Source organism: Melanotaenia boesemani, unplaced genomic scaffold (assembly GCF_017639745.1).
Source record: "Melanotaenia boesemani isolate fMelBoe1 unplaced genomic scaffold, fMelBoe1.pri scaffold_134_ctg1, whole genome shotgun sequence".
Taxonomy (NCBI): domain Eukaryota; kingdom Metazoa; phylum Chordata; class Actinopteri; order Atheriniformes; family Melanotaeniidae; genus Melanotaenia; species Melanotaenia boesemani.
In genome coordinates, this window is record NW_024580599.1 from 39,668 (window position 1) to 52,029 (window position 12,362).

A 12,362-nucleotide genomic window follows, 5' to 3' on the forward strand; every position below is an offset into this window, starting at 1 on the left:
GGTTCCCACCAAGTTTGGAGTCAGTCGCATGAATCCCCAGAGACTAGTTTGTTGAAATGGCAGTGAAATCCAAGATGGCGGCCACCTGTTGCCATGGCAACAGGTGTTTGATTGACTTCTTTGCTGGACTTGGGGTGTCACAAGTATGAATCCTGTAAAGTTTGGTGCAGATCCCATCTATTTCTATGGAGATATAAGCAAACCGTTTTTCATGGCGAGGGCATTTTTCCGTCGGTTGCCACGGTTACACGCTTTTTCCTATTAGAAAGATTTGAGGAGCGTTTGGTCCCCAACTTGTCAGGAAGGTCCCCACCAAGTTTGGAGTCAGTCGGACGATCCCCCCCAGACTAGTTCGTTCAAATGGCTGTGAAAGCCAAGATGGCGTCCACCCCGTTGCCATGGCAACAGGTGTTCGATTGACTTCTTTGCTGGACTTGGGGTGTCACCAGTATGAATACTGTGAACTTTGGTGCAGATCCCATCTATTTCTGTGGAGATATGAGCAAACCGTGTTTCATGGCGAGAAGGTCATTTTGCGTCGGTTGCCACGGTAACACGCTTTCTGCTATTAGAAAGATTTGAGGAGCGTTTGGTCCCCAACTTGTCAGGAAGCTTCCCACCAAGTTTGGACTCCATCGTACGAATCCCCTCAGACTAGTTCGTTCAAATACGATGTGTGTAAAGTGCAAAAAATGGCAAAAGAATGGCCGCACACGCCAAGATGGCGGGCACCCCGTTGCCATGGCGACAGGTGTTACATTGAGTTTTTTGGTCAACACGGGGTGGTACACGTGTGTGCCGAGTTTCGTCTTCCTACGTTGAAGTAGACGTCCTGGTTCCCATTCATGTGGTGATTTTTGGTGACTCTAGGTGGCGCTGTTGAGCCAATTTTGCATTGAATAGTATGCGGACCTTATAATATCCGATTTTCGCCGGGCTTGACGTGTGTGCCAAGTTTCACAACTTTTCATGGGTGTTTAGGGGGTCAAATTGGGCCTCGAAATGCTTAGAAAAATAATAATAATAATAATTAAAGCCGCAAGCGGCATCCATCGGGTCCGAGCTCCCTGGACCCCGCCACCCGATGTCGCCATGACAACAGGTGGTGTAACGCGTTGAGGACCCAACAAGTATGAATCCTGTCAAGTTTGGTGCAGTTCCCATTTATTCCTGTGGAGATATAAGCAAACCGTGTTTCATGGCGAGAAGGCGTTTTCCGTCGTTAGCCACAGTAACACGCTTTTTCCTATTAGAGAGATTTGAGGAGCGTTTGGTCCCCAACTTGTCAGGAAGGACCCCACCAAGTTTGGAGTCAGTCGGACGATCCCCCCCAGACTAGTTCGTTCAAATGGCAGTGAAAGCCAAGATGGCGGCCACCCCGTTGCCATGGCAACAGGTGTTCAATTGACATCAATGCTGGACTTGGGGTGTCACAAGTATGAATCCTGTCAAGTTTGGTGCAGGTCCCACGTATTCCTATGGAGATATAAGCAAACCGTGTTTCATGGCGAGGTCATTTTCCATCAGTTGCCACGGTTACACGCTTCTTCCTATTAGAAAGATTTGAGGAGTGTTTGATCCCCAACTTGTAAGGAAGCTTCCCACCAAGTTTGGAGTCAATCGCACGAATCCTCTCAGACTAGTTCGTTCAAATAGCAGTGAAATCCAAGATGGCGGGCACCCCGTTGCCATAGCAACAGGTGTTCAATTGACTTCTTTGCTGGACTTGGGGTGTCACACGTATGAATCCTGTGAAGTTTGGTGCAGATCCCACGTATTTCTATGGAGATATGAGCAAACCGTGTTTCATGGCGAGAAGGCGTTTTTCCGTTGGTTGCCACGGTAACACGCTTTCTGCTATTAGAAAGATTTGAGGAGCGTTTGGTCCCCAACTTCTCAGTAAGCTTCCCACCAAGTTTGGAGTCAGTCGCACGAATCCCCTCAGACTAGTTCGTTCAAATGCGATGTGTGTAAAGTGCAAAAAATGGGAAAAAAATGGCCGCACACGCCAAGATGGCGGGCGCCCCGTTGCCATGGCGACAGGTGTTACATTGAGTTTTTTGGTCATCTCGGGGTGTTGCACGTGTGTGGCGAGTTTCGTCTTCCTACGTTGAAGTAGACTTCCTGGGCCCCATTCATGTGGTGATTTTGGGTGACTGTAGGTGGCGCTGTTGAGCCGTTTTTTGCATTGAAGTGTATGCGGACCTTATCATATCCGAGTTACGCCGAGCTTGACGTGTGTGCCAAGTTTCACAACTTTTCATGGGTGTTTAGGGGGTCATATTTGGGGTCGAAGCGCTTAGAAGAAGAACGGAGTAGAATAAACATTTCAACCACAATAGGGCCTTGCCATACTTCGTATGGCTCGGACCCTAATAAACATTTGGAAAACAATAGGGTCTCGCCATACTTTGTATGGCTCGGACCCTAATTAAAGCCGCAAGCGGCATCCATCGGGTCCGAGCCTCCTGGCCCCCGCCACCCGTGTTATTCACCTTTTTAGCTCAAGCCATAAGAGCGTGACGTGACATATGTGTCACATACAGTTTCTGAGACAGTTTGTTTCAATTTATGGAATAAAGTTTGTTCAAAATCCTGTTGAACACAATGTCATACTTGTCCTCTGTTCCCTAATAGATACCCAGAAGCAGAAAACCATATTAAATATTTTTTAATATATCATATGGTAATAAATGGTAGATACCATTATTTACATTTTGTTAAAGGGCCAAATCATATTTAAAAATGTGTACTTTTCTTACCATTTTTTCATGGGACAGGCATAGATGGGTTAACTCAGCACGGTGTACCTGTGTGATTGTTTTCAAATAATGTACATGGAGGTGGCTGAGTCCTAAACAGTAGAAAGCCAGCACTTCTCTCCAACCAGAGGGAACCTATTTCCATGGCAACAGGTGTTTTCATGTGTTAAGGACCTAACAAGTATAAATACTGTCAACTTTGGTGCAGATCCCATGTATTTGTTTGCAGATATGAGCTAACCATCACAAATCATTGTGCAGTTAGTGTCATGGACAATTCACTCAGTCATAAGAAGTTGAAAATTAGTGACAAGCTGACACTGCTGATAGAGAAATAATAGACAAACTACTGTATGAAGCCCAAAGACACTAGAAAAATTACAGTTTTGCTTCAGTAGAGAGAAAATGTTAGTGGATGACATTAAATAGATGATGCATAGAAGCTTCCTCATTCCCTTAAATCCACAGTTTTGTTATGGATTTAAGGTATGTATATATATATATATATATATATATATATATATATATTACATATGTATTTATTTATATATATATATATATATATATATATATATATATATATATATATATATAGTACAGCCATTGAAGACCCATCTCTTTTGAATACATTCGATGAGTGTTTCAGAACATTTGTGCTGTAAATCAGCTGAAGAAGACCAGATATTAAATAACTATTATGTTTTTTTTCATTTTAGTTTTTTCCATTGTATTTCTGCACTTTTTACAAATTGAGATCATGTGCCTTGTTTTCCAGTAAATGACTGAAACGTGTTTTATTATTATATTCCATTTATAAAGGCAGCTTTAAAATAAATATATTGGGTCATTTGAAACCAATTGTTAGTAGTTTAATAACCCATATTGTAATATATTTATATAACTATATAACTATACAGCCAGGTCATTTTAATCCATTTTTAGAGTAGAAAATATTAACCAATGTGCTGGGTCCAACACATAACCCATTCCTGCTGATTTAAAATAAAGCAGTGCCGAGTCGATCCATATTTGACCCAGCAGCAGGGTTAAGATTGGGTTATTTTTGAACCCAGCAGTTTTTAGTGTGTGTGTGTGTATACATGTGTGTACATACATATACACACACCACACATCCTTTAACAGACAATGCCTCAACAGCAGGATTAATGAAAAGACAGCTTGGTCCTGCTGGATATAAGTCATAATATTATTTAAAAAAAAAAAAAAAAAAAAAAAAGATGTGATTGTAAAAATAAATATTAATTATTCAGTTATTCTGCTTATGTCAGTGCCTGGTGTTAGTTCATATTTCACAATAGTTTTATGGTTAGAACAATAAACAGGGTTACAGATGTAATTATCATTAAGCTTACATAACAAAAAGTGGATGGTATTAGGTATTATATAGTGATATAATAGTGTTGCCTTCTATACATTAGGATAATAAAATGGCAGTCATCATTTGAAGCATCTACAGCCACTTGTTCAAGTTGAGGACCTGAAAGTGGGGTAAAATGTAATCTAAAATATTACACTGCTGCAGATCACGTGACTACCTGCAGTCAGCACAGCAACCTAAAAAATATTTTCTTATATTGTATGTTATTATTTATTTTTTGTTTATTCATTTTTTGCTGAGTTTTGTTTAATCAGCCTGTTTGTTGTTTTTCTTGCACTGTTAAGACCTTCACACCGCAATGCATTGTGGTATAATTCTTCCCTGTCTTGTGTTGACAAGGATCACAACTCTGATTGGATGACGTTCGGATTTTTGAAAGATGCACTTTTCGTCGGACATTTTGTGTGTCTGTAAACGAGGCTCGGTCTTTTCAGCTCAGCTTCTGATCAGACAATACGTCTAGTTCACAGCAGACTGAAAAACTTTTGCACTCTTGTGGATTTATCCAGCAAACTTCGAACTTTTCGATCCAGGACACCTTCTTCAGCTTCTCGGACGTGTTTGTGGCTTTGCTTGGTAAGTTTAAGATTTTTATTAATGGAAAAGAAACTTTTTTCTACACCGTGTTAGCTTACAGCAGGTCGAAGTGGATTAATGTGACGTGTAACCTGTTAAATACTCTGCATTAAAATGATAGTTTATCACTATTATTATTATTTAAAGTGAACTAAAATAATAATGTCTTAACACTACTGTCCAAAGCAATCGAATATTTAGTAAAATAAATCCCCAGGATATATATTTAGGAGAGGCAAGCTAGGTTAGCTGGTGTTTTTTTTTTTTTTTTTTTTTTAGGATCATGTTTCTGCTTGCTTTGTTTATTGCGGTGTGTTTCTGATTTAAGCTCCTTATTTGCTAAACATTTAATGCCGTTTTTACTGTGATAATGGGGTGATTCCCTCTTCTAAAATACTTTATCATGATAGTTAGACTTACATCAGTGAGGTGTGACACACAAGTTCGTGGTTCGATTATTCTGTGTTACAAGTTTTGCTCAGTGGCCATAATTTAATTATGAATTTGCCACTTCTGATTTATGGAGGACGTAAAGTGACACAATGAATTGAATAAATATATCATTCAATAATTACTTAAATTTGTCATTATATAATTAAAATGATAATGAAATACATAAATGTGTTATTAAATAATGAAAATGATAATTAAACACATAAATGTGTTATTAAATGTATCTTTAATTAATGAAAATACAAATGAATATATGTAAAAACATAATTATTTCACTATTTAATTAATTATTTCTCTATTTTATTATTTCACTATTTAATAAATTATTTCTGTACTTCATTATTTATTTCTCTGGTGTTACATCTGGTGTGAGGTCTTTTTTTTAGGATCATGTTTCTGCTTGCTGGTTTATTGCGGTGTGTTTCTGATTTAAGCTCCTTATTTGCTAAACATTTAATGCCGTTTTTACTGTGATAATGGGGTGATTCCCTCTCCTAAAATACTTTATCATGATAGTTGTTAGACTTACATCAGTGAGGTGTGACACACAAGTTCGTGGTTCGATTATTCTGTGTTACAAGTTTTACTCAGTGGACATAATTTAATTATGAATTTGCCACTTCTGATTTATGGAGGACGTAAAGTGACACAATGAACTAATTAAATATACCTTTCAATAATTACTTAAATGTGTCCGCCGCGGTTTTCCTCCCTGGTTGGCCACCATATTTTTCCCCTGGCGGACTTTATTGCGCATGTGCAGTCTCAGCAGAGATAAAAAAAAAAACTAGACGATGTCTCGCTTTGTATTTTTTTCCCCCTCTTTGGGCATGTGCATTGTGCAACTCTGAGCAGAGATAGGATTAGAAGACGATGCCTCACTCGGTATTTTTTTTCCCCCCTTTTTGGGCATGTGCATTGTGCAACTCTCAGCAGAGATAGGATTAGAAGACGATGTCTCAGTTTGTATTTTTTCCCCCTCTTTGGGCATGTGCATTGTGCAACTCTCAGCAGAGATAGGATTAGAAGACGATGTCTCACTCTGTATTTTTTTTCCCCCCTTTTTGGGCATGTGCATTGTGCAACTCTCAGCAGAGATAGGATTAGAAGACGATGTCTCAGTTTGTATTTTTTTCCCCCTCTTTGGGCATGTGCATTGTGCAACTCTCAGCAGAGATAGGATTAGAAGACGATGTCTCACTTTGTATTTTTTTCCCCCTCTTTGGGCATGTGCATTGTGCAACTCTCAGCAGAGATAGGATTAGAAGACGATGTCTCACTCGGTATTTTTTGTTCCCCCTCTTTGGGCATGTGCATTGTGCAACTTTCAGCAGAGATAGGATTAGAAGACGATGTCTCACTCGGTATTTTTTATTTTTTTGCCGACAATAGTCGACGGCTAAATTGTCGACTATGTTTCTTGTCGACTATTGTCGACAACGTCGACTAATCGTTGCAGCCCTAAATGAAATACATACATGTGTCATTAAATGTATCATTAATTAATTAAAATACAAATGAATATATGTAAAAACATATTATTTCACTATTTACTTAATTATTTCACTATTTCATTAATTATTTCTCTATTTCATTATTTCACTATTTAATTAATTTGTGAAATAATTAATTAAATAGATAAATAATTAATTAAACAGTGAAATAATGAAATAGAGAAATAATAAATTAAATAGTGAAATAATTATAAAAGTTTTTACATATATTCATTTGTATTTTAATTAATTAATGATACATTTAATAACACATTTGAGTATTTCATTATCATTTTAATTATTTAATAACACATTTATGTATTTCATTATCATTTGAATTATTTAATTACACGTAGAAGTAATTATTAGATGATATATTTAATTAATTCATTGTGTCACTTTACGTCCTCCATACTTATTACGCTCCTTTTTCATTATCCATAAATGTGTGTGAACTAGCTTCTCTTTGGTCTTGTGGAGTCCCACATCATTCAATGACAGAGTTTTTCTTGATAGAGGCAGAAATATGTTGTGTCCATTGCAATTGATGCAGGCTCTAAAATGTCTGTGTTATACCATTCTGATTCTGTTTTTTTGTGCTTATATATATATATTTATTTTATTTTTTTTATATTTATCTATATGCTTTTTTCCTGTATCGTCCAGCCCTGCTATATATAGGGGGGGGGAAAGAAAATAGAAAAGGGAATCACCTTTTTAAATCTAAGATTTGAAAAGAAATTTCTAAGCAGATTTAGGAATTACTTAATTCTCCTTTGAGAAATTGCATGTAAAAATACATGTACAAATCACAGTATTTAATAATGAATATTTAAATGTCCAATTACTTGTTAATATTTTTATTTGAAATGTGTACAAATTACAAAACACTTTTCAAATTGATTTTTTTATTGTATAAATTAAATTTTTTAATTTATAATTATATGAATTAATCTATTTTCTTTTTTTTCTTTATTTTTTAACAATTTATCACTTCTTATGAAAATGCTGTATTGCATTTTCTATCACCCTACTGGTCTTCCATAGGATTGAGCCTTGAATCATTCTTGGGACACTTATCAATCTGGCAAGCTGTGGCAGCAGCCTGGGTTACACACAAACGCAACATTAATATAATCTATTATGCTTTGTTTCTACATCAATGCAGTTTCATCCATTCCTGCATCTCCATGTATCGTAGAAACAATAGGTTCAACACTCCTACTCTTTTGACATCTTTTGCAATTCACATGTCTGTTGTGTTTTGAGAAGGGTATGGCTTGATGATAGAACATGCCTGGGTCTCCGTTTGTGATTGGTTAGGAGGAAGTAATAACTGTAGTTTTAAGCTACATGATGGACTGTGAAGATGCACAACCCTATTGCGCAATAGCATAAAATAGCCAGACCAATACTTAAAATATGTTTGTAAATGTTTTGATAATTATCAATATCTATCATATATATATATACATATATATACATGTATATATATATATATATATATATATAGTCTAACTTATTTTGTCTCTGTTTTCCAGTACTTGTGTAAGCTTGTTTGTGTGAGTGGGTGTGTTGCTCTCTGCTGGGTGTGTGTTTGTGTGTGCGCGCCAGGGTGAGTGTGTGTGTGGGTTGTTTTTTTTTCTAGAGATGCCGAGAAAGAAGAACTTCAGGCTTTCGGAGGCGGCTAAGAGGAGGGCTGCCAACAGACTGACCCTTGATGTTTCTCCTCAGCTCCCCATGGACCACTGTGCACGTATGTATCCAAGCATTTTTAAGTGGTTGTGATTCCGTGATTGACAACAAGTGTGCACATATTCTGTGATTGTACTGATCTGTTTTTTTCTGTATGTCTGTAGCGCGTGGCACTGGGCACCGGCACAAGGTGAAGAGGTGGGAGGTGTCGGTGCTCACAGGGCGGCAGCACAAATTGGTTCTTCCGTCGGAGTCCCACGGCAAAAAGGTAATGCTGTGTTTGAAATATACTAACGTAATGAAAACCCAAGTGAACAATACACGGTGCTATAAATACCAACATCTTTTCATTCAGGTGGTTTTTGCTATTGGTGACTCCCATCTTCGAAGCCTTGCAGGTATTTACTTATATTTTTATGTTCAATAAAGTATTAATGTACTGTATTAATGTATTTTATAAAATGTTACACAGACAGAAACAAATACAATAGAAACTTTCTTTGTCTTTTAGATGGCATCGTGCGGTTGCCTGAGGGTTGTCTGGCGTGGGGGTTCATGTCAACGCCTGGGGCAAGCGCCACCGAGTTGAGAACTGAGGTGCTTCATGCTGAGGTGCCTCAGGATCCCGACTTGGTGTGCGTCTTGGCTCCGAGCAATGACTTGACCGCCAAGCACACCATCGGTCGTGCGGCTGCAGACTTCGAGCGGTACCTGGCCACCGTCTGCAGTCGCTGGCCGAAGGTGTGTGTGCTGGACTTTCCTCCGAGGTTGACCGTTGAGGACTCCCTGCAAGAGCTCTACCGCCAGGAGTTCCACCGTGTGGCAGCCCGCATGGGTACGTGAAAATATGTGCCTGCGCTGTTGCATGTTTATCACAGATTACATCAGAAATATGGCTGTAGTTTATCTTCAGTGTAGTGGTATATAGATGTATAAATTATTTTGTTTTACAAGCATAAAGAGCTCTGCTATGTGTTTTTGTTAAAGCTGTGAAGTACTTCCACATCGCGGACCACTTCCCCCGGCAGTGTCTCAACCTGTGGAGTCGCGATGGTGTAAGTAGATCATTTGTCTTGACAGTTTGATGCCCTCGTGTTCATGTCAGAGGCTGAGATGGAATCCAGGACCTTCTGATCTTGAGATGATAGACTATCTGTGTAGAGCTGTGTGTATCTAGTGAGAGATTTTGTGGAAAAAGTTACATTTCATGAATGTCGTCCTCGTAGGTCCACCTGAGTGATGACGTCGGAATGGAGATCTTCGCCCAGCTGCTGTGGACGGTTGCTTACACGGTTGTTCTTTTAATTTTAAACAGTTAAATCGTCTTATGAAATATATGCAGGCATTCACTTGATGTAATTTTGGCTGCTGACCAAGTGTGGAAAAGGCATATTGTTTATGATTATGTCTTTATTTTTTGATTGAAGCAACTGGAGACCGTGCCGCCAGCCCCGCCAGTGTCTCGTCCATCCCCACCTTCTCGCTTCACTCCCCGTGTGGTTGTGAAGGGAGAGGTGAGGGTGCGTCGCAGCCCTGGCCCCGAGGAGTGGACTGTCGTTGGTCCGAGCGGCAAGGTAATAATATGGCATGAAATGTCACAGCTGTCAGACTCACATTTGATTGATTTTTTACAGACCAAAATCCCCTTTGTTTATTTTGTCTATATATTTTTTCTCTTTCAGTCCTCTGGAGGATGCAGTGCAGTTCAGCGGGAGGTTTGTATGATATTTGTATCTTAAAACATGAAGTGAAATGTTTGCTGGAAGTTAAATGGGTAAAGCAGTAAAAGCCAACGTTTGTGTATATCTGTTTTTTGTATTTCTAGCCGGCTGGTATCCCCCTGAATCCTGTGCTGTTCAGCAGTGAGATGTTGGAGGAGATGGAGAAGGTTTCTCCATCAAATCTGACATCTCCTGCTGACTTTGCTGGTGTTTCACCGCCAAAGGTAAATTGCATCCAGACAAACATGTGTTTAGGTGTTATCATAAAATGTTTTATTCTGAAAGTCTAAATGATTAACGATAGACTTCTATAACGCTAAATGTGTTCTGTGTCCATATCATTTTGGACAGACGCTGCGTGTGAAACACCACTCCAAGAGGACTCGAAGGGTAAGTAGATTTTGGAAATAAATCTTTGTATTTATTATTTTTCCTGTGTTTGTGAAGTGAAATAAACTTTGTTTTCGTTTCTTTTCTATTTGAGACCGCATCCAGCCGAGGGATTTCTTCTGACTCCAAGGCCGCTCTGGAGTCGAAGAAGGTAAGAAATGTAATTGTGCTTAAGATTTGTGTATTTTTATATGCGTGTGTGTGTATATGTGTATATATATGTGTACATGTATCATATATATATGTATGTATCATCTCTGAAGATGTGTTTTTGCAATTTCTGTCTTGAGGTCGGGGCAACGTCCAGGCATCCGGTCCCTTCTGGCCGCACTGACGAGAGGACGGTGAGTACCATTTACATGAACAATATCTGTAAAGTATATATTATTTGTTAATTAAGGAAAAAACACATTTTTCATGTATTTAGGGCAGGGGTGGCCAACGTCGGTCCTCAAGAGCCACAATCCTGCAGGTTTTACATACATCCCTGCACCAACACACCTGACTCAAATTAAATGAATCCTACAGCCTAAAAGGATCTGCACAATGACTCATTAGTTGAAGTCAGGTGTGTTGGTGCAGGGATGCATGTAAAACCGGTCTCGAGGACCGACGTTGGCCACCCCTGATTTAGGGGTTTTGCTAAATTGTTTTAAAGTATCAATTTTGCACATACTCAGCATGACAGAAAACAAATGTCAGTGCACAGACAGCAGTTTATTACACATGACAGTGATTAGAGCCCATTGCATGTTGATATCCTTTATGGTTAGGTTGAGACAACACAGAGCCCGGGTGTGTTGTCTTCTACTGATGAAGATGAGGAAACTACTGCGAAGGTAAGTGAGGTGAGTATGGGTAATGTTGATGTTGTTAGGGGTTCAGTTCACCAGGGGCACAGTCGGTTTAGGAATCCGGGAGTTCAGTGTATGGCGATAGGGTTGGTTAGTTTGGCCAGACATATGCTGTCTAGTGTGTTCAATTGGAAGACAGAAGATTTAGATTTAGCTCTGTGGTTAGGAGATCAGCTCTATACACATCTGAAGGACCATGGTGTAATTCCTCCAGGAGAAGACTTTTTGATGATCCCAGAGTTGCCGAAAGAGCACGTTTTATACTGGCAGAACTTTAAGTTTTCGTTCCCTGAGACTGTTAGTGGTGATGTCACTGTGACTGAAGGAGAGTTCATTGAGTGTGGAGCATTTGTGACTCTAGAACATGGGCTGGAAGGATGTTATCTCAGTACCAGACATGTCTTTTGACCTTGTGTTCAAATACATGTGCGGTAATTTCTGCTAGTGGTAGGTTTGCTGTAGTTGATTCTCATTCACGCAGTGCTACTGGCATGGTGGATGTTAATGGTACCAGTGTAGTGTTGTACTTTGGTTCCATTAGGGAAGTGTTTGATCACTTTAGTTGTTTGGCAGCGATGTTTGGTGGTAGTAGCAAGCCTTTTGAAATAAATGGTGTTGATGTGAGTAGGGAGTGTGAATCTGATGATGGCAATAAGCAACGTGTAAAACGTCAGCTGTCAGCAGATTGTGATGAAATTGGCCTTTCCAGCCCATCTAAACATACGCCAAAGAAAGGTCGTATTAATGTTTCGATGGTTGTTTCAGATGAAGAGTTTGCTGTTGAGGAACAGGTTTTGGTAAGTCAGCAGGTTAGTTCAGATGTGGAAGTAGTCAGTGAAGGACATGAAAAGCTTATGTTTAACCCTCTCTGTGAAAATTACTTGTCAAGATTGTGTACCAAATTGAATATAGAGTATGAAAGTGTAAATAGCTCTGCCTCTACTCGTGTCGGCGAATTAGGCGTTCCGTGCCAAAATAGAGAGATAGTTGCTGATGGTAGCTGCTATTTTAGGGCCGTT

The 12,362-nt window shown here is 39.2% G+C and overlaps 1 protein-coding gene and 1 long non-coding RNA gene across 2 annotated transcripts; both read left to right on the forward strand.

Annotated features, from left to right (window-relative positions):
• Window positions 1-8,333: 8,333 nt before the first annotated feature.
• LOC121636138 lies at window positions 8,334-10,559 on the forward strand. The gene is made up of 10 exons (XM_041979429.1): window positions 8,334-8,439; window positions 8,543-8,646; window positions 8,734-8,776; window positions 8,890-9,213; window positions 9,366-9,433; window positions 9,605-9,670; window positions 9,806-9,952; window positions 10,061-10,093; window positions 10,204-10,323; window positions 10,451-10,559. Exons 1-10 carry the CDS (start codon window positions 8,334-8,336, stop codon window positions 10,508-10,510), a joined length of 1,071 nt encoding a protein of 356 aa, XP_041835363.1. The 3' UTR covers window positions 10,511-10,559.
• Window positions 10,560-10,584: 25 nt separating this feature from the next.
• On the forward strand, window positions 10,585-11,448 carry LOC121636140. The gene is made up of 3 exons (XR_006009651.1): window positions 10,585-10,640; window positions 10,780-10,833; window positions 11,263-11,448. It is a non-coding gene; the product is annotated as an uncharacterized LOC121636140 (long non-coding RNA).
• Window positions 11,449-12,362: the final 914 nt, after the last annotated feature.

Coding starts and splice junctions, on each gene's coding strand:
- LOC121636138 (XM_041979429.1), top strand. CDS start 8,334: ATGCCGAGAAAGAAGAACTTCAGGCTTTCGGAGGCGGCTAAGAGGAGG. Junction 8,777..8,889: donor CCATCTTCGAAGCCTTGCAG/GTATTTACTTAT, acceptor TTTGTCTTTTAG/ATGGCATCGTGCGGTTGCCT. Junction 9,953..10,060: donor TCGTTGGTCCGAGCGGCAAG/GTAATAATATGG, acceptor TTTCTCTTTCAG/TCCTCTGGAGGATGCAGTGC.